General features: G+C 41.9%; 1 protein-coding gene across 8 annotated transcripts in view; it reads right to left on the bottom strand.

Moving 5' to 3' along the window:
* The window catches only part of SYNJ1 (synaptojanin 1), a 91,278-nt gene extending 76,132 nt beyond the window's left edge, over positions 1-15,146 (bottom strand). For 3 of the 8 annotated variants that reach the window (XM_088835785.1, XM_088835790.1, XM_088835782.1), the window contains exons 1-2: positions 14,974-15,146; positions 13,920-14,065 (exon numbers count right to left, since the gene is read on the bottom strand). In XM_088835785.1, the coding sequence (XP_088691911.1) occupies positions 13,920-14,043 (124 nt within the window). In that variant the 5' untranslated portion in view covers positions 14,044-14,065; positions 14,974-15,146. Of the gene's footprint in view, positions 1-13,919; positions 14,066-14,259; positions 14,872-14,973 lie in introns of those variants that run through there. The other 5 variants (XM_055421309.2, XM_088835774.1, XM_055421292.2 and 2 more) reach the window with 3 other exon arrangements.
* Between the last annotated feature and the right edge of the window lie 7,343 nt (positions 15,147-22,489).

The raw sequence follows: 22,489 nt of genomic DNA, 5'->3' as shown, positions 1-22,489 counted from the left end.
TGGCTTTAAGCCTGCCAGGTGGGAACAGACATCTTTCCTTAGCTGATTCAGAAGACCACGCTGAAGAAAGCCGGTAAGAATATGAAAATAAGATGACAGATCAGCATACCCTGCCTAGAATCACAATTTGCCTGAGGTTGCATGCACCGCAGTTTGTGGCTGGCTTATTTGCATGCAGGCAGAGAGCCTCAAGTCAGAGGATCCTCGAGGTCTGCAGGCCAAGCTACTCATTTCCCAAAGAAAAAGACTAGAGGTTAAGTGATTCATCTAAGATCATGTAAGCAGCTGGCAGGAAAGCCTCCTTCCATTTTATCATACATAAAGAAAAAAATTATTTGAAAAGAAAATGGCTTTCTTTGTACTATTAAATAACTAAACTTTCAGCTGAAAGATAACCCACTGTCCAAATTAGTGTTCTATATAAATTATACATCCCAATCTTAGTAACATTTCAAAATAACCTTTCACTCATTGGTGCAATAAGTCTGTACTGAATGCCTATTCCAGGAATAAAAAAAGTCAGTGCCCTAATACCTTCCATTGGGAAGACAGGCATTATATAATCACACAAGTGCAAAATTATATTAAGTACAATGATGGAGTTCCAATAGACTGCAACAAGAGAACCTAATTTAAAATTGTTTGTTGGAGGCCTGCCTGCCTGCCTGCCTGTGGAAGTGACCTTTCAGTTGGTATCTGAAGAATCAACAGGAAGTTAGACACACGAAGAGTATAGGTAAGAGTGTTCCAGGAACATCCATGTACCCTAAGACCAGAAATTTCATTTCTAAGAATATCCAACAGAAATATTAAAGTATGTGCACCGAAAGAAATGTAAAAGGATGTTCATACTGGAGTCATCTGTAATAGAAAAAATTGAAAATAAAGCCAATGTCAACACCAGAACATTCATACAATGGCATACAACATAGCAAGGAAAATGAATAAACTACTGCTATACGTTACCACAAGCAAGATCTCCCATATTTAACACTGAATGAAAGAAGCTGGGTGCAAGAGAATACTTACTGAATGATTTCATTTATGTTACGTTGGAAACCAGACAGAACTAGTCTATGATGCAAGAAATCGTGCAGTTATGATCTCTGCATATCATGATGGAGATAATAATTGGAAAGGAGAGCCAGCAATAATGTTCTAGTTCTCAACCTGGTAGTGGTAACATGAATATGTTCACTCTGTAATAAGTCATCAAGTTGAACATCTATGACATTTCTGTACTTTTCCACATGTGTGAACAAGTTTATTTTTAAAAATAAAATCTTGAGCAGAAGCAACAGCATATGTGAAGACCCTGAGACCAGAAAGAATTTGAGACATTCAGAACTTAAAAAAGGGCCAATGTGGCTGGAACACAGAAACCAAGAGACAGTACAGTGTAAGAGCGAAGAGGGAGGCAGGGACTCCATTTCATTGCAGGTCATTTTAAAGACTTTGGCTTTTAAGTTCAGTGGCCAACCACTGAAGGGTATTAAGCAGGCGAATAATAAGATCTAAATTGTGTATTTAGGACTTCCTTGGTGGTCCAGTGGTTAAGAATCCACCTGCCAATGCAGGGGTCAAGAGTTCCCTGTGCTAGGAAGATTGCAAGTGCCACAGGGCCACTAAACCCATGCACCAGACTACTGGGCCTACACGCCTAGAGCCCATGCCCCGCAACAAAATAGACCCTGCTCGCTATAACTAGAGGAAACCCAGGCGCAGCAACAAAGACCCAGCACAGCCAAAATAAACAAACTTTTAAAACCTTAAAGAAGTAAACTGCATATTTAAAAACACTGAAGAGTTGGGTGGGGAGAGTGGAAGCAGGGAGACCATTTAAGAAGGCAATTATAACGGTTCATGAAAGAGAATGCAGTGGCATTACTGGAGCAAAACCAACTGAAATGGTAAACTGCATGGATTCTCAATGAAATTAGGAGGTTGAGTTGATTGGATTTGGTAATGGAGTGAATGTGTAAAACCAGAGTGAAGGAAGGGTAGAGGGTGACTCTTAAGTTCTGGTTTAAAGAGCCAGGTGGATGGAGGGCAACTCCCCGAGTAAAGAAGACTGAAGGAAGAGCAGGTCTGAAGGAACGCAGTGGTCAAGGTGGCCATCAACCCAGTAACTGCATCAACCCTTCCTTACTATGTAGCACCCTGCTGGTGGGGGCTTTATGGAAACTCAGACAACTACAGAAAGTTCTGTCTTCTGTTGCTGATCATCTGTCCAACCCAAGCAGCCCTGCGGGCCCTACAGACAGAGCACGTGGTTCAGGAATGGACACAAAAATTAAGGGGGAAGTGCATTTTTCATTTTTTAGGTTCTAACCCATTTTCTCAGTCTAAAAAAACTGGATCTCAACTGTGCCGTCCACAATCAGTAATTATACTACCCAGCTCTGTATCACTTCCACACAGTGTTGTAACATCTACACATCTGATAACTACATTTCTACCCCATTCTCCAGTGTCATTTCCCTAGCGATGACCAAGACAGACCACTAACGAGCACTAATGAACCAGAAGCTAGGAATTTACTTAATAATATGATTCATCCTGCCTATGCTTAGAATATGAACCACCGGATATTAAAAGACTTTGTTTATCTACATTTCAGTAACGTAGTCAACAGACTACAGTAATCCTATGGTCTGTTGCTGTTGTTTAGTTGCTAAATTGTGTCCACAACTCTTTGCCATGGATTGTAGTCCACCAGGCTCCTCTGTCCACAGGATTTTGCAGGCAAGAATACTGGAATGGGTTGCCATTTCCTTCTCAGGAGATCTTCCAGACCTAGGAATCGAATCCGTGTCTGCTGCTTGGCAGGCGGATTCTTTACCACTGAGCCAGCTGGGAACCCCATCCTATGGTCTTCAGCTCAGTTCAGTGGCTCAGCCGTGTCCAGCTCTGTGCAACCCCATGGTCTGCAGCATACCAGGCTACTCTTGTTATGGGGCATGGGCTGGGCTCTAGACTGTGCTGGCTCTCCAGTCTCGGTGCACAGGCTTACTTGCCCTACTGCGTGTGGGATTTTAGTTCCCCAAACAGGAACCAAACCCTCATCCCCTGCATTGACAGACAAATTCTTAACCACTGGACGACAATGGAAGTCTCTCTTTTTACTTTTAACTGACTTAAGTTATGACAGAATCATCTAGGAGTATAGAGGGCACATACATTGTTTCAACCTGAAATGTGGGAGTAATTAAATAGTGTCCAGTTGAGGAGGGAGAGTTAACCCATCTCTTCAAATGTACTCACAGTAATTCTATTAGTTCAGTGGCTACGAAATGTATGCCAGTATGAATGCACTGCTCATACTGTATAACATTACAGAGAGAGAACAATGACTTACACTATAGGCAAACAGGCAAAACCTATTTTAGCGGAAAAAGACAAAACACAAATTCTTACTAACAACTATTAAAAACCTCAAGCAACTTAGTCACCATTAAAACATGATACACAATTTTTAAAGATAAACCTCCTCCTGGCATTCTGCTTACAAGGCTAACCCCAACTGCACAAATCCCTTCCACTCTTTCTTCATCTTTCACGTTTAGAGTTTAAACATAACTAAGTAATAAAATGGGCTTCCCTGGGGGCTCAGACGATAAATAATCTGCCTGCAATTCAGGAGACCCGGGTTGATCCCTGGGTCGGGAAGATTCCCCCTTGAAGGAAATGGCAACCCACTCCAGTATTCTTGCCTGGAAAATTTCACAGACAGAGGAGCCTGGAGGGCTACAGTACTGGGGTCACAAAGAATCGGACACGACTAAGCAAATAACACACACACACACATATATACACAAGTAACAAAACTGACACAGTCCTTATAACCTCAGAATTTCTGAAAATACTAGTACTAGATACAAAGAAAAGCAATACTAATCTAAAATCGCTATTCATATAATTGGCTAATTTTGTTTTGACTTTAGAACATCTAAAAAGTCTTTACATCACCTTTCTTTGTGATGGAATACAGAATCCTAGATGGACAGGTTTTGTTTTTCTCCTTACTGTTTTGCTTTTTCCATTTCAGCACATTAAAGATCTAGCTCTTTCTCCTCTGGGTTGGACTGTTTTTCTTTTTTTAAGTCATGCTGCACAGCATGTGGGATCTTAGCTGCTCATCCAGGGATCGAATCCACATCCCCTGCACTGCAAGTGTGAAGTCTTAACCACTGGACCACCAGGGAAGTCCCAGGTTGAACTGCTTCTAAAGAAACGCCCATCATGATTCGTATCTTCATTCTTCTACACGTATGTCTTTTTTCTTTCTTGGATTATTTTTAGGCTTTTTCTGTCACTGGTTTTAAGCAATTTGACCATGTGTAGTTCTTTCTCTTCATGTTTCTTCTGCTTATGGTTCATTTAGCTTCTAGGATCTGTGGATTTACAGTTTTCATCAACTTTGGAAAATTATCAGCCACTATTTCTTCAAATATTTCCCGGCTCCACCCTTCCCTTCTAGGATTCCAACAATGTATACATGCGTGCGTGCTCAGTCACTTCAGTCATACCCGATTCTTTGCAACCCCATGGACTGTAGCCTGCCATGCTCCTCTGTCCATGTGATTCTCCAGGCAAGAATACTGGAGTGGGTTGCCAATCCCTCCTCCAGGGGATGTCCCCAACCCAGGGATGAAATCTGCACCTCTTGCGTCTCCTGCACTGGCAGGCAGGTTAACCAGCTGAGACATCAGGGAAGCCCATGTGTATATATCGGGCCACTTGAGATTGTCCCACAGCCCTCTGATGTTCTGTTTATCTATTTAAGTCTTTTTTCCCATGTTTCGTTTCGAGTTGTCTATTATTGCATCTTCAAATCATTTATTCTGCAGAGTCTAATTTATTAATCCCTATCAGTGTTATTTTTTTTTCATTTCAGACATTGCTGTTTTCATTTCTGGAAGTCTGATTTGGGTCTTTCACATTTTTTATACCTCTCCTTAACATGCTCATTCTTTCCTGTGTTCCTGAACATATGGAGTATATTTATAATAGCTGTTTTAATGTTCTCATTAATTTGAGCATCTGTTTCTACAGATTGACTTTTCTCCTTGTTATGTGGCATATCTTCTTGCTTCTTTGCATGCATGGTAATTTTTAATTGAATGCCAGACATTGTGAAATTTACAGGGTTGAGTGCTGGATATATGTATATACGTTTTGTGTTCCTGTGAGCAGTGCTGAACTGTGTTCTGGGATACAGTTGAGCTATCTGGAAATTATCTGCAAACAGTTTGATCCCTTTGGGTGATGCTTTGAAGCCTGCTGGGCAGGACCAGAGCAGCATGTGGCTGAGAGCCGCTTGGCCCCACTAATGAAGCAATATATGCCCCTCTCGGGGCGCTCAACCCAAACAGCTTTCTCCATTCTGGCTGTTTGGACCATGACCCATTCCCAAACCTGGGTGAGCTCCAGGAATTTTTCTGCTGGCTCCTTTTGGGTGGTTCTTTCCTGGTCTTGGTAGCTTCCTCTCACACTGGCACCAAACAGAACTCAGCTGAGGGACCACGTGGAACCCACCATTCATCTCAGGAGCTCTGTGCAGATATCCTTATGCTGGTACTCAGTCCTGAGAACTCGAGATGCCCCAGTTTCCCCAAAGTCCCTACTCTGTCTCCTCAACTCGGGGAGACTGCCAGGCTTTGTCTGGGTTCCTCCTGATGCTGTTGTAGCTTGGAAATTCTCAAGGCAGCAACCCACGAACACTCACCTCATATGTTTCTCTTCTCTCAGGGATCAGTGTCTTGTGCTGTCTATGGTTCAACGGCTGACAACTGTTTCACATTTCTTGTTTGTTTTGTTGTTATTATGTAAAGTGGGAGAACAAATCCAGATTCTGTTACACCATTAAGCTATATTTTAAGGACAATTTGGAAAATCTGAGACATAGGACTTTTCTGGTGGTCCAGTGGCTAAAACTGAGCTCCCAATGCGGGGGATCCAGGATCAATCCCTGGTCGGGAAACTAGATTCCACATGCTGCAACCAAGACCTGGTGCAGTCAAATAAATATATATTAAGAGGTCACATAATTAGGTTTTACTATTCAGTGAGACAGAAATTTTGCCTTCACCCTTAATTTTCTTATAGCAAACTTAAGTGGCAAAAAATGAAAGCACTTAGGACCTACTACTGTTGTTTAGTTGCTCAGTGCTATCTGACTCTTTGCAAACCTATGTACTATAGCCCTCCAGGCTCCTAAGCCCATGGGATTTCCCATGCAAGAATACTGGAGGGGGCTGCCATTTCCTTCTCCAGGAGATCTTCCTGACCCAGCAATCAAACCTGCATCTCCTATACTGGGAGACGGGTTCTTTACCACTGAGCCACCTGGGAAGCCCAGGAGCTTCTATGAGCCCTATGTTATAATAACAGGGTAACCTAGGCTTCATCAGTATGTGAACTGAGAACTTCCAGATGTGCAAGTTGGATTTAGAAAAGGCAGAGGAACCAGAGATCAAACTGCCAACATCCACTGGACCACAGGAAAGGCAAGAGAATTCCAGAAAAACATCTACTTCTGCTTTATTGACTGCTAAAGCCTTTGAATATGTGGATCACAACAAACTGTGCAAAATTCTTAAAGAGATGGGAAAACCAGGCCACCTCAACTACCTCCTGAGAAATCTGTATGGAGGTCAAGAAGCAACAGTTAGAACGGACTGGTTCCAAGTTGGGAAAGGCAAGGTTGTATATTGTCACCCTGCTTATTTAACTTATATGCAGAGTACATCATGTGAAATGCTGCGCTGAATGAAGTACAGCTGGAATCCAGATTGCAGGGAGAAATATCAATAATCTCAGATATGCAGATGATACCACCCTTATGGCAGAAAGTAAAGAGGAACTAAAGGGCTTCTTGATGAAGGTAAAAAGATAGAGAAAAAGCTGGCTTAAAACTCAACATTCAGAAAACTAAGATCATGGCATCTGGTCCCATCACTTGATGGCAAATAGATGGGGAAACAATGCAAATAGTGACAGACTTTATTTTCTTGGGCTCTAAAAGTGGCTCAGAGGTTAAAGCGTTTGCCCCCAATGCAGGAGACCCGGGTTCGATCCCTGGGTCGGGAAGATCCCCTGGCGAAGGAACGGTAACCCACTCCAGTATTCTTCCCTGGAGAATCCCATGGACAGAGAAGCCTGGTAGTCTACAGTCCACGGGGTCGCAAAGAGTCGGACTCGACTGAGCGACAGAACGGAACGGAAAATCACTGCTGATGGTGACTGCAGCCATGAAAATTAAGATGCTTGCTCCTTGGAAGAAAAGCTATGACAAATCTAGACAGCACTTTAAAAAGCAGAGACATTACTTTGTCAACAAAGGTCTGTCTAGTCAAAGCTATGGTTTTTCCAGTAGTCATGTATGGATGTGAGAGTTGGACTATAAAGAAAGCTGAGCGCCGAAGAACTGATGCTTTTGAACTGTGGTGTTGGAAAAGACTCTTGAGTGTCCCTTGGACAGCAAGGAGACCAAAGGAGTCGATGGTAAAGGAAATCAGTCTTGAACGTTCATTGAAAGGACTGATGCTGAAGCTGAAGCTCCAGTACTTTGGCCACCTTATGCGAAGAAATGACTCACTGGAAAAGACCCTGACAATGGGAAAGACTGAAGGCAGGAAGAGAAGGGGACAACAGAGGACGAAATGGTTGGATGGCATCACCGACTTGATGGACATGAGTTTGATCAAACTCCAGGAGTTGGTGAAGGACAGGGAGGCCTGGCATGCTGCAGTCCATGGGGTCGCAAAGAGTCGGACACAACTGAGCCACTGAACAATCCTGCTGCCCAGGATGGAGGAGTAAGGGTAATTTTCTTTTTTTAAGCATTGATATTTAAAAGTTGCTATTCACTTTCTTTTTTATTAAATATGAACATTCCAAAAATTATTAACAGAAAAAAAGTGAAACTTTGGAACCCCAACATAAAGTCATATCTAACAAGTGTAAAATTCATTTTTCTGTGCAGCAAAAGTCAACTATAAAAGAGTCACTTCTTTCAGCTTAAAAGATAAAACACTGTAACTTATCTAAAGGGCAATCATGGTGACTGGTAGCATGTGGCAATCAAAAAAAAAAGAAAAAACTATGCATACTGCTTGTCACCACCACCTACCACACTTATCATCCAAAATTCTAAAAGCTGACATTTAACTTGGCCTGGCAAAGAAACTTGGTTTTTAATGACCTAATGCTAAATCAAACCATGTTTCCCTCTTATATAGTAATAATTTGTAGGCAAAACAAGCAAGTTTAACACTTCCCTCGTTAGAAAATGCTGCACATTTCACTCAATTTTAAAATTCTATAGGCATTCTTGTCTTTCTGCTATTCATTCCTCAACCCCCCCAAACAATAACCACCACTCTAACAGTAGCCCAAATAATAATTACAGTGAAAAAGCAAATGCTAAGACTATGTCATTGGAGCAGTTATTTAATCTCTCCAAGACTCAGTTTCCACTTTTTCGAAAGGGGGATAAAAGTACAACCCACAGAATTTAATGAAATAAAGCAAGTCTAGTGCCACAGTCTAAACTCTATGCTGAGAAGGTCCAGGACACTTCAGCAAACTCCCAGGAGAGATGAAGGATATTTTAAATCGAAGGAAACACGGAGCTACTCACTATGTGCTGAGAACTGCCCAAACTATTAGACTGGGGTAGTTTAGAGTTTAAACATTTGATTGCAGTACATTCCTTTATGACATCATATCTTTGGGCAGCTGGGTTTTCAGTGGTTTCTCTGATTAAAAAAACAAAACACTTCCACTCCAAAGTCAATGTGGAACAGGCAATGAGGGTGGTGCTGTTCAGTTCAATCTGGGGCCAAGGTTTGAAAAGCTGTCCAGTGCTCATCAGGCACCCCCCAAACTTTAAGTAAATAATTGTGGTTATTTATGAATAAAGTAAATTATTTATAATTTCTTGGCATCATTTTTTCCAAACAGCTACTAAAGTTGTTGGGACGTAAATGTTTATTATTTGGACCTAACTACTTAATGAACATAACAGTGACTTAAGGGTGCTGTTAAAAACTTAATGAGATCCCAAGATGCCATGAGACAAGAGAGTTTAGGCACCTCTGGCTTAATGTTGGACTAGCAGAGTAACTTTCAGTAAATGGCAATTGTGACTCCTTCACAGCATGCAGTTTCACTTCACATTCTGTGACAGAGACCTCGAGAATACTGTCCTAAAGTTTTATGGCTCATGTTTCCATGATAGAACAAAAGAGAGAGAGAAAAAAAAAAAAATGAGGTAGACAAGAAGATGAACAGCCTGGGGTAAAACTAGGTCCAGAGTTATGGCCTGAAAATAATCTTGCCACTAGGCAGATAAAAGCAGTTAATCCTTCCTACCACACCAGCACGTGATACCAAAAAGAACAGAAGCTCTCCTTTTAAGAGTTAGGAATTTACATCGACAATTTACATCCCCATCTTTTAAACAGGTGATTCATAAATTTTATTTTGAGCATCATCCTCCATTTCCCCTGGGCTGACCTTCTCTTTACTCCATCTTCTATTTAGGATACAACTATAAAGCAAATTATTTCCCTTTACGGAAACATGAGATGGGCTGAAAAACAATGAGATAGCCTGTGCATTTTATGCATCTATCTGTCTGACTGGCTACTTGTCCTTTCCTCGTGATGGTCTTTTCATGTGTCTAACTGAATAAAGAGGAGAAAAACTGAACTCTACACAAAACTGATAGATGTCTTCTTTTACCTCTTACTACATTAGTTCCAAGAAGAAATATGTAGTGTTATAACTTGTTGACCATCACACTTGCTGTTTATGCTGTTTCAGCACAGTATACTAGTCACAGTTGCTACCCTGGTCACTGCTCCACAGGCACCAAATTTTCAGTTCAACTGAACATTTTTCTGAACTAGTAATTTTCAAAAATGACTAACACTAAAAATGAGCATGCTACTAAAAAGTATATTAACTATTATCTAAGAATGTTTCAGAAGGTTGTTAAATATATGCAATGAAAGACATAACAAAATTTTTTTCTACCTAAAGAAAAGTAATTTTAAAACAAACTGTTAATCGTACTTATGAAGTTATAAACAAAATTCTCACACAGATTTTAACTGGCATTTCAGAAAAACCTTAATGATGTGGTTAATAGTTAATGTTAATAGTTAAAACTTCCAAGAGAATTTTTCAGTAACAAATCCAAATAACATGTTAATATATGTTTTATATCAGCAATTTGGTCAACCAGCAGTTCTTTAAAAGATACAAAATCAATTTTATATGAAAAGGTACAACACTTTCAACATAGAATACTATAGTTTAGGTAAGTCTTCCCCCATGCCATTTATTTAATAATCATTTATTCTGCAATACAGGTAAGACACTGAACCAAATACTAGGGATACAAACATTATAGTGAGATCTGGGCCTTGCCCTCAAGGAGTGCAGCACTGAGACACAGAAACTTCAACACAGTTTACCGTTCTATGATGTTCCCATAGACTGAAAGTGCTACGGGAACATCAGCACTTGGTTCAGGCTAAGAGTTTTAAGAAAAGTCATTACTGACACCACGTACGTGTGTGTGCTCAGTTGTGTTCAACTCTTTGTGACCCTATGGACTGTAGCCCACCAGGCTCCTCTGTCCATGGGATTTTCCAGGCAAGAATACTGGAGTGGGTTGCCATACTGATCCCACAGTAGACAACAGGATTAAAATTCTGGAAACATGGTTATTTTTGGATAAAATCTGCAAGCCAGAAAAGTTATGCCATAATCTATCATAGGAAAGCCTACATAAACCATGCTTAGAAACAGTCATCGCAATCTAATTATATCAGAACCTCTGGGGGGCTGGAGCCCAGGCATCACTATTTGTAAAGTATAATGTGCATCCAGAGCTGAAAGACACTGGTTCACTGACTGATTAAGTCATAGTATCAGGACTGATTTAACATCTTTATCAACATTAAGACAGGACTGAACTGATGAGTATATACCCAGGCCCTCAGAGGATCCAGGAACTGATTTTCACTTGCACCCTATTTTTTAACATATGCCAGTAATTGGAAAGACGGCATTTCATGGTGGGTATCTCATGGCACTTCTGGCCTATGCCAAGAAAAGTAAGTGACTGCCAATCTTTATATGTATGGCCTAAGATGTCTGTTTAAACTTTAGAGCTGGACAACTGGAGCCTATAGAAGTCACAAACTTTGGGTACCAGAAGGCTGAGTCCTGCTAGGATCACTTCCACCACTGGATACAAGCATACAGAGAACAATGAAGGCAGCACAAAAAAAGCATTCACCTTGTGATAAAGACTAAAGTCCACAAAATTCAGGGAAGGAAGAGACAAGAAGAAGGAGGGGGTGGGTGGGGCAGATTCTTCTGGAAGGAAGAAGACTCCTGAAGCTGGAACTGACTGGCTTTGACTGGAAAGATAGAAAAAAGCATTTCAGCATTCCAGGAAGAAAGGATGATGAGGGCTGGAAAAAGAACAATACTTTGGGAGGGTGCTAAGGTAGCACCAGTCTCCCTTAAAGGAGGTCAACAGTGAATCTTGGGGTGGGGCCAAATGATAGAAGGCCCCAACTGACAGGCTGAGGAGTTTGAACTTACGCTTACTGAAAAATGGGGTAACATTTTGGAATATCAAAAATGATTTTAGAAGATTCTTCTGATAGATTAACATGCAAGATGCACTGAAATTCAAAGAGCTGAGATAGATGAAGATAAACAGAACATCTCAGTATTTTCCCAGCACAATTCCCTGAGTACCCTTTTTTTTTTTTTGTATTCAAAAAAAAGTGAAGGTTTTAAAAATGAACATTCTCCAGCACAGTACACATCTTGGTAGCATTTGGACTAGAATGTCAAATTAATTTTACAAGTCAAATGATTTATAAAAAGGTCTGTTAGCTCTTAAATATTAATATTTTAAATATTACATTTTACAATAGAAAAGCTAATGACATACTCAGAAGATTAAATATCCATTTATGCGAGTTCTACAGAAAGAGGCAACATTCAAAGTTTTTTTCTCCTGAAAACAATTACTTATACAGTCTAAAGCTAATGAAAATAAAGAGTTAATAAGTAGTAAAGACAATGTTTTTAATATTCTTTTTCTTAACATGAATGCTAACTTCAAAAATGGGCTTCCCGGATGACGCAGTGATAAAGAATAAGCCTGCCAATGCAGGAGACACAAGACATGCAGGTTTGATTCCTGGGTGGGGAAGATCCCCTGGAGCAGGAAACGGCAACCCACTCCAGTATTTTTGCCTGGAGAATTACAAGGACAGAAGAGCCTGGGGGGCTCTAGTCCAAGGGGTCACAAAGAGTCATTCACAACTGAGCACAGTGGCAGCAATGCCAAAATGGATGGCTGGAGAGTTATTTTTTTTTTTTAACCATTTTTTGGCATAAAAGAGGACTGCTGGAGGTTTGGAATTAGGATTATCCTTAGGCTTCCTGACCTATAGGTAACAAATACTTTGCAGCCAGAAATTTGACTTCCTAGTATTACTAACAATCACCATTAAAGAAACATTTAGAATTTAGACAAATTAGGAAACCACCAAAACATAAGCCGCTGAAAAGTGTTTCATGTGCTGAGACAAACCATTTTCCCATAGACAATCTTTGATCTAGATAGAATTCATCAGTATGAGATTTGTAGTACAAAGAAAAATACTTTGCAAATTAATATTGTAGCAAGCGACAGTTTGGTTGATTTAAGTATAAATAACAATGTAAACGAACTAAGTCCTGACTGATTATAACACATGCTACTAATTGTTTCTTAGAAAACATAACCTCTTTCTGTTCACTCAAACCATGTTACTGTATTTACCAAAATATACGTATTTCTTATACATTGTTCTTTGCGTAAGATTTTCCATTATGTCATTATCTATTTCCACAATCAGGGTAAAATTTTGTTATTTTTGAGTATTAAGATCAGGTTTAACTGATCATAATATTCTGCATGTTAATATTCTGTATGCAGATATTAGGGTCTTCAGCCTTTCCCTACCAAATCTGGAGAAACTTTAATACTCATGGGTTTAGAGTTGTAAGTATGCTTTTCAAATGCTATTTTTAACTTTTAAAAATAAGACCAATACCCAAACTGATCCTACATAGCAAAAACATAATGTAGAACAAGTAGTTATCATAAGAAAGCCTCTAACAATAATCACATTTGAAATAATCCCAAACTGAAGTTACCTGTCAAAATCTTATACTAAGAAATGTAATATTCAAGTTAGTATTTTTATTTTTAATGTCATCTATCTGCCCACAAAATAACCCAAACCTTACTAATCTACTATTTTTCCTGTGCTGCAGTAGTCCTTTTATTATTAACTATCAAAATAATTTAACCAATATGAAATCAAGCACCTACCTTACATGAAATTTTAAAGGTTGTTGAAATTTTCTTAAAGAAAATATAAGAGCCTCATCATAAGATATTCCAAAAATATTAAGCAAATATTCTTACAGTCCATGACTTTACCAGAGCTATAAGAAATTCTGTTCATTTCTCAAAAATGTCAAGCAAGCTGTTTTACAGGTTTACATGATATGCTATACATTGCAACTGTATTTTTTTGGAAAGAAAGATTTACTTTTAGAGGCAGCAGCAAAACCCAAGAAAGCAAAAATTTGTACCCAAACTGACATCTCTCCCCACCCTCATCAAAAACCTGCAGCAGGCAAAGAAAACTTTGAAAAACAATAAGGTCTGGTTAAAAGGAAATAAAAGCATGACCTGTGAGGTGAAATACAATGCGGGGGTTATCAGAATCTTCTTTTGCAAAAAAGGAAAAAAAGAAAAAAAGGTTGAATCTGAATTATTGCAAGCAAACAGTTCCTGATCAGCTGGGTTGAGAGAGACGACTTACAGAGCACCGCTACAGCCCCAGACTCGAACATGAGACATTCTTCCTTATGCCTGGTTTCCACTATGAGGCTGAAAGGTGGGGGATCCAATTTGTGATAGATCCGAAATCCTTTGCTGAACGCCATTCTCCTTTCTTCGGAGGCAGCTCTGTGAAAACCAAGTAAAGCAAAGCAAATGAAGCTAATGTTTCCTTCTGCAGCAGACTGCAAGCCATCCCGAAGTCCCTCCCTGCCAGGTTTTGATGGGGGGGTGGGAGGTGGGAAAAAAACAGCGGAGGGGGTGCGGAGAGAGCTCGGGGACAGAATGGTTTGATTCCAAAAGATAGTCACTTAAATTTTTACCGAAAAGCAAGAGGGAAAGCGGTTTCACCGCAAGGCAAGACAGGGTTCTCTTATCACTCCAAGTTCCAAGAACGGTTTGGTTAAGATGAGTTTCCCCTTTCTGTTTACCAAAAAGGAAAAAAAAAGAGTCTATTTTCTCTCGGGAGTGGTTTATCAGCTTTCTGCTTCGGGATTTGTCACTGCCGTTTGAAAGGGAAAACGATTCGGAAACTTCAAACCGATCCCTGGGCTGCGGGGCGCAGGGGAGGAGACGAAGGTGGGAAGGAAGGTGAACAGGGCTAATTCAAAGCTCCTTAGGGGTGAGAGAAGGGAAAGGATTATCCGACACCACAGGAGCTCCCGGGGCGGGGAGCGGCGGTGAAGAGAAGCCGCACAAGCCCAAGCCCGGGGCACCGCCGGCTGACGGGCTCGGGGGCCGGTAAATATCAATGGCCACCCGGGGTGGGGAGAAGAGTCACGACTCGGGACTGGACGGGGGCTCCTCGGGGGGTCCTGGGCCGTCGAGAGCCCGGAAAGCGGCTCCTTCTCAGGCGGGGACGCAAGCGCCTGAGCAGCCCCATCCCTCCATTATACGCCAGAAGAGACGACCCGGCGCTCCGACGGACTCGCTGCCCTTCCGCTGACAGCCGCTGTCACCTCAGTGCCCCCTCCGCCCGGCGCGGCGCCCCGCATAAAACCGGCGGCCCCCCACCCACCCCGCCTACCCTCCCGTACCCGGGCTGCAGGCGGTGGCCGCTCGCCGCTGCCGCCCGGGCTGCGGAGGCGGAGACTGCTCCAGGAAGCGCCGGCCCGCGAGCCCCGCAGCTGGTGGGTCTGGCCGCGGCCGCTCCCCGCCCCGCCACAGGCCGGCTGTCTCGCCTCTTCCTCCGGCTCCTCCTCCTCCCGCGGCCGCCGCAGCCGCAACCGTCACTTCCGCTCCGGCGCGTCCCTCTCTTCCGCATTGCGCCGTGGCCGAGGCGGAAGGTCCGCCCCCTTAGCGGGGAATGGGCGGGGCGTCGCGGGAGGCCCCGCCCCACTCCTTGACTGTCCCCGCGGGTCGCTTGGCCGTGAGCTGCCCGCCGCCTCCGCGCGCAGCGACCTTCGCTTCGGGCGGCGTGTTTCCCCGGACGGCGGCTGCAAGCCCCACCGCTGAGGATGCCGGGAGAGCGAGGATGCGGCCTCCCCCGCCTCCCCTCGCCTGGTCTCCTCAGAGCTTACCGACCCTCCCCTAGGGTGTTGGGGAGGGACTCTGAGGAAAAACTTCGGGGGCTTGCCCCAGAAGGGTGTCAGGACCACCCCCCGCCACCCGCACCGGCCTAACGGGCTCGGGCTTAGGCCTGGGGACGGCAGCACGCCGGCCAAGCGGGCAGCGCCTGAAGAGCTGTCCATGGTGTCTTACGGCGTCTGGGTAGGTAGCAGGAAGAAGAGCTGGTTGCACGCTTTGGAACAGCTCTGTTCGCTGCTGTTTTCTTGTGGTGTGTTCTGGAGCTCTCGGGAGCACCGTAAAAGAGGTCTCTGCTCTCTGAAATCACAAGCCAGGATCTCGAGACTTCCACACGGCCGTACTGAGGCCCAGGCAGTAGCTCTGGGTCGTCACCGGATGGCGAATAGCTCTCGCCAACCGTGTAATTTCACAGTTCAGGGCATCTTATCATTTCACTCTATCCTCATTTTTCAACAAAGCATGCTTCCTGGGTAATATCAGTTTGTCCCGTGGACTTCTCAGTCGATTTCCACTTAATAGACCTAAACTTGGGAATGAAGTCAAAACCCACAGGATCAAAAGGAATTGGAATAAACTCGAAAGAACTCCACACCTCAGGATATCATTTCCTCTTGCTTTCCTTTCTTTGCCTCTTCCCCTTATTGCTCTTATTAACAACAAAAGCAGAATTTAAATTTAGTGTATTGCACAAGATCATTTTTCCCTCCAGGCCCTGTCATGTGACTTAACATTTCTTCATCCATTTTAGGGAAGCTGAAACCACCCGGGTTTCAGGATACCAAAGTAGCTATAATTCATAAGCAAAGAAACCACTTCTTTTGTGGAAGGAAAGATGCAAAGACACTTGGGTTTAGCTTGAGGACTGGAGGGGATTTCTATCGTTTCGTGCCATCTCCTTAGAAAAACTGTTTCTGCTCTTTGCAGTGTTTTCTAACAGTAGCCTTAGAACTAAACTCATTAAAACATTCTACTGGTCGATGGTTGCTTTTTTTTTTTCCCCCTCTCCAGAAGAATCTATTTCTTTTATGGCCACACCCTGTGGCATGCAGGATCTTGGTTCCCTGAGATCAGGGAGTGAACTGAATGTGGCTGTTAAAACCATAGCCAGTTTTAACCACTGAACCACCAGGGAAGTAACCAGAAGAATCCATTTCGATTGGAGGTTGCACTGGACAGAGAAAAATGAAATGGGAGTGAGAATGGACTTTTTCCTTTTTTGCCTTTCTAGGTATATTACTTGTATAGCCCCAAAGGAATAGCAGATAGATAGGCACCAAAAAAATTATGGAAGGTTATGGCTTCAGGAGATGTGTTGATGTAATTGAGTATGATGCTAGCAAGTTGTTGTTTTTTTGACAGCTGAGACCCAGAAAAGTTAACTTGTTAAAAATTACTGTGTGATGATAAAATTTAAAAAATTAAAAGAACAAACAAAAAATTACTCACTTTGAAGTAGGGTTGAGACCACCAACCAAACCTGCCCACTCCATATCAGTGTTAGGCTCTTTTCAATGATCTGCCTATTCCTGGTTCCTTTGGATTTCAACTAAGGAAATTTAGGTCAACATTTCTTGGTTCTGGGTCTGAATTGCTGCTTTTTTCTTTGAATTAGACTGGACTCTTTTTCAAGAGTTGTCAGTAGGCCACAGCTTTACTAAACCCTTTCAAAACAGATCATTGTAGTCATGAAATAAGCACATGCGCAGGGTTTAAAAACACTTGTGTTAGTCGCTCAGTCATGTCCGACTCTTTGCAACTCCACGGTCTGTCCACAGAATTCTCCAGGCAAGAATACTGGAGTGGGTAGCCATTCTCCAGGAGATCTTCCCAACCCAGCGATCGAACCCGGGTCTGCCTACATTGCAGGCAGATTCTTTAAAAACATAAGTGCCATTTTATTAGTGACTTTAAAAAAAAAAACTGTCACTCCTTGTTTATCTTGTCTCTCTTTCCTATTTGTACTTCTATATTACAACACTTGAAAATAGCTGGCCAAATTGTCACCAAATTGGAAGAGTTTGGAACGGCCTGACTTTAAAATACAGATTAAATGGCATACGCAAACTTCTCAGTGAAGTCCTAAGGGCCTATGCAGATGGGCTGACACAATCTTGACCCTTGAAAATGAGGAGCGAGGCCTGTGGCTGGATGAAAAATACCACCTCCTAAAGATATCCACATCCTAACTCCCAGAACATGTGAATATTAATTTATGGGGAAAACAAGTCTCTGTAGATTTGTGTTAAGGATTCTGAAGTTACTTTGGATTGTCTGGGTATTCCTTAAATGCAATCACAAATGTCCTTATAAGACAGCAGAGGGAGATTTTACACACATGCATGCACACATTTACACACAGAGACAGTATGAAGACAGAGGCAGAGACTGCAGCAATGTGGCCAGTAGCCAAGGGATGTCAGCAGCCACCAGAAGGCAGGAAAGATTCTTCCCTAGAGTCTTAGAAGGGAGCATGGTTCTGCAAATAGCTTCATTTCAAACCTCTGGACTCCAGAACTATGAGGAAATGAATTTCTGCTGTTTTTAACTACAGTTTGTGGTAATTTGTTACAGCAGCCACAGAAAACTACTATAAGACAATGTAACTTTCCATCAGGAGAGAAACTGAGATCAGTAAAACAACCCGATAGATGTTTAAGATAATAGTTCCCATAGCTTCGATGAATTGAAGGCAAACACTATGATTTTTAGGGATTTCCCTGGTGGTCCAGTGGTTAAGAATCTGCATTTCCAGTGCAGGGGGCACAGGTTCCATCCCTGGTCATGGAACTAAGATTCCACATGCCAACAAAAACAGAAACAAAAACAAAAAAACCCAACATGATTTTTAAATGTTGGGTTTTGACCAAATTATTCTCCTATGGACAATTCCCTGTATCAGGTTGAAACATACATTTGCGGTTTCTTTAGAAATGATTGATTATCCCAATAACATAAAAAATATACCATATGTTACAAAGCTATGAATTTTGACATATTCACCACATATATTAGTAGTAGCTACTTTTCCTGGATTTCCTTATCAAAAATGCTAGAAAGCATTTGGCAAATTTGGGGAATGTTAACAGCCTGGATCTGTTATCTTTAATAGCTTCTTTTCAGGTTACAGAGACAGATACAGATCTTCCTATCAAGATCTGCAAAGATCCATTATAAAGGCATGGATGACTCCTTGTTAAAAAGAAAAAAATGGTCTTGAAGAGCAACACAATGGTAAGTTACAAATAGCATTAATTAGCTATTTGCTTTGAACAAGTTCATAGTAACCAGTGAAGAATAAGATTTTTAATTGGAAAAACAAATTTTGTCAGTTGAAAATATGTAAGTTTGAGAGCAGAATCACTGAGAATAAAATCAAAAACATCAAAGACTGAAAAACTGTTCACACATACCAGAGTTAAGGAAATTGCAACTGGAGCATACAGGGAACTTGTATGTGACAAACAGGCAACTTGTATGTAACACTTGTTTTCATTTGGAAAAAAGAGACCCAGTCAAGGGAGCTCAGTGATTTGTATTAATGATATACAAGGATTCTTGTGGAAATCAAAGGACCAGAGCCATAACAGGACTTGGCCTTCCAAAGATCAGAGTGGTAGGATGTTCATTATTCAGTCTGGCTCTTGGTCCCTACACAGCAGGCACTATGGAATTTCAACATCTAAAGGTACTCGTAAAAGGTAAGCTTTCATGGTCAAACTGCTTTTGTGAAGTAGCTTAAAATGGTTTCTACAGGATTAGTCAAATCTTTTATCCTTTATCATGTATTTTGAATTATCAAGCATGGGGTATAAGGTACATTTTCTAAATATCTTTTTTAAATTTACTTAAGTCAATTTACAATGTTGTGTTTATTTCTGCTGTAAAGTGTTTCAGTTATATGTACATTTTTTTCATATTTTTCCATTATGGCTTATCATAGCATATTGAATATATTAATAAGTTTCCTGTGCTATATAATAGGACCTTGTTCTTTATCCATTTTGTGTGTTAAGTTGCTTCAGTCACGTCCAACTCTTTGCAACCCCATGGACTATATGTAGCTCACCAGGCTGAGCTAGTCCATGGGATGGATTCTCCAGGCCAGAGTACTGGAGTGGGTTGCCATGCCCTATTGCAGGGGATCTTCCTGACCCAGGAATTGAATCCACATCTCTTTAAGTCTCCTGCATTGGCAGGCAGGGTCTTTACCACTAGTGCCACCTGGGAAGCCAATATATATAGCAGGACCTTGGTTCTTTATCCATTCTAAAGAATGGATTTTTACAACTGCTAATCCTAAACTCTCAACCCAACCCCACCAAACCATGGGACCACAAGTCTGTTCTCTGTGAGTCTGTTTCATAGCTAAGTTCATTTGTGCCATATTTCAGATTCCACATATAAGTGATATCATATGGTCAGTATTTGTCTGACTTTGTTGTTGTTCAGTCACTAAGTCATGTCTGACTCTATGAACTACAGCACACCAGGCCTCCCTGTCCTTCACTATCTCCTAGAGTTTGCTCAAACTTATATCCACCAAGTCAGTAATGCCATCCAACCATCTCATCCTCTGTTGCTCCCTTCTCCATTTGCCTTCAATTTTTCCCAGCATCAGGGTCTTTTCCAATGAGTCTGCTCTTCACATCAGGTGGCCAAAGTATTGGAGCTTCAGCTTCAACATCAGTTCTTCCAGTGAATATTCAGGGTTTATTTCCTTTAGGATTGACTAGTTTGATCTCCTTGCAGTCCAAGGGACTTTCCGACTTACTTCACTGCGATGAATATTGGGGTGCATATCTTTTTGAATTTCAGTTTTGTCCCTATATGCCCAAGAATGGGATTGCTGGATCAAATGGCAATTCTTTTTAGTTTTCTAAGGAAACTCCACACTGTTCTCCATAGTGCTGCACCAGTTTGCATTCCCACCAACAGTGTAGAAGGGTTCCCTTTCCTCTGCATTTTCTCCAGCATGTTATGTGTAGATTTTTTAAATGATGGCCATTCTGACCAGTGTGAGTTGGTACCTCACTGTAGTTTTTATTTTCATTTTTCTAATAGTGACATTAAGCATCTATTCATGTGCCTGTTGGCCATCTGTATGTCTTCTTTGGAGGAATGTCTATTTAGGCCTTCTGCCCATTTTTTGATTGGGTTTTTGTTTACATATTTTAGAAATTAAGCCATTGTCAGTCACATCATTTCCAAATATCCCAATTTGTAGGTGTCTTTTTTTTATGGTTTCCTTTGCTGTATAAAAACTTGTAAATTAGGTCCCATTTATTTATTTTTGCTTTTATTTCTATTACCTTGGGAGACTGACCTAAGAAATCACTGGTATGAATTATGGTACAGGATGTTTTGCTACATTCCCTTCTAGGAGTTTTATGGTGTCATATCTTATATTTCAGTCTCGTTTTCCTAAAGATTATTTAAAGTAACTGCCCCTGAACTGGTGGACCACGGTATACATTCTGAGAAACACTGTGCTAGGCATTCTCCTCGTACTGGATGAGTCTAACCTCTGAGCCTCTGTAAGAGTTAGGGGTGACGGGGTTGGGAAGAAGTCAGTACAAATAACTGGGGCTCAGAGGTCCAGAAGCAGGCCAGTGACCAGTCAATACTGCGTATCAATACTGATTCCATATAACAATTTTTGGCCTGTCTGCCTTTGCTGAGCAATCTGCAGTCTCTCTTAGAAGCTATGAACCCAACACCCATAGACAGTTCTTATTTCCATTTACTTGAAACAACAAAGTGTTCTTTGTCATAATCAAGGAGTGGCAACACTCCCTTTACTACATGGATATTACAATGTTAGAAATGAGAAGAGTCATTGTAACCAAAAAAAAAAACACTACAGTGTAGCAACTGACATTTTCATATTGTATCTTGCAGCTCTAAAACATGTGACTATTTTTAGGAGGATGTCATAATTTCAAGGGAAACTCACATTTAAAATAAAATTAGGCATTTGTCCAAACGCACTGAGCTATACGTGTTTATAGAGGGTAAAACATTTATAATAAATCATACCCCACAAACCTATCTTTAAAACAACCAGGGAACTCTTTATTTTAGTATATTCTCATGAGGAAGTCGGAGAAGGAAATGGCAACCCACTCCACTGTTCTTGCCTGGAAAATCCCAGGGACGGGGGAGCCTGGTGGGCTTCCGTCTGTGGGGTCGCACAGAGTCGGACACGACTGAAGCGACTTAGCAGCAGCAGCAGCAGCAGCAGCATGAGGAAGTCACTTGCTTTAAGATTCCTGAAAATTCTGGGCCAGTTCTGGGTGATGAGGTCATCACTGCAGACAACTCTGGTTCAAGTCAACTGCAGCCTTGTGAGAGATGATGCAGAACATACCTGTTTTCCTGAAACTAGGAAGCTGGTGTGGTCAACGTGAAGCCATGCTCCTTTAGATCTCCAGAGTGGCCATGCTCCTCAAGAATTGTCCTCTACCCATTACTGAGCTGGTGGGGATACAAAGGCAGGCCAGCTCCTGGAAACACAAAACTCCTCAGGACCATGATTTTGTACTGAGGACTCTGTCAGCCTTGCTGAAACTTCCTTACAACTCCACTGATGTCTGACACCTTCTTTAATTCCTTCCTGCTCACCCTCAGAGGTCACATTTGCTCACAGTCTCTTGGCTCTAAAGCTCTCTCAACTTCCTCCCGCTCCCTCTCCTTCACTCCCATCATCATTTCCACCCTCCAAATCTCTTGTATATCCAATGCTATCTCAGGGACTGCTCCCCAGAGGACCTGAGCTAATACACTGGGGGACTTACCCTCCCCCTCCTTTCTTTGGCCAAGGGTTGCTCCCAGGCACATGAGGTGGTGGACCCTCTAGCCTGTAGCACAGGTTGAGAAAGCCCTCCAGCAGAGCTATAGGTATTTGCACCATGACATCAATAAGGATGTGGCTCACCAGCATCATCTGGTACACAACAGTAGTTATTGGTCTTTACGACTGTGGTTTATAGTGTCTCAATAACTTTCCTTTTCGAAAACCCTCCTCAT

Source organism: Moschus berezovskii, chromosome 1 (genome assembly GCF_049115385.1).
Source record: "Moschus berezovskii isolate FMDL1 chromosome 1, NW_MosBer_1.0, whole genome shotgun sequence".
NCBI lineage: Eukaryota > Metazoa > Chordata > Mammalia > Artiodactyla > Moschidae > Moschus > Moschus berezovskii.
Note: the sequence above shows the minus strand (reverse complement) of the source record. Positions and strands in the feature narration are given on the sequence as shown.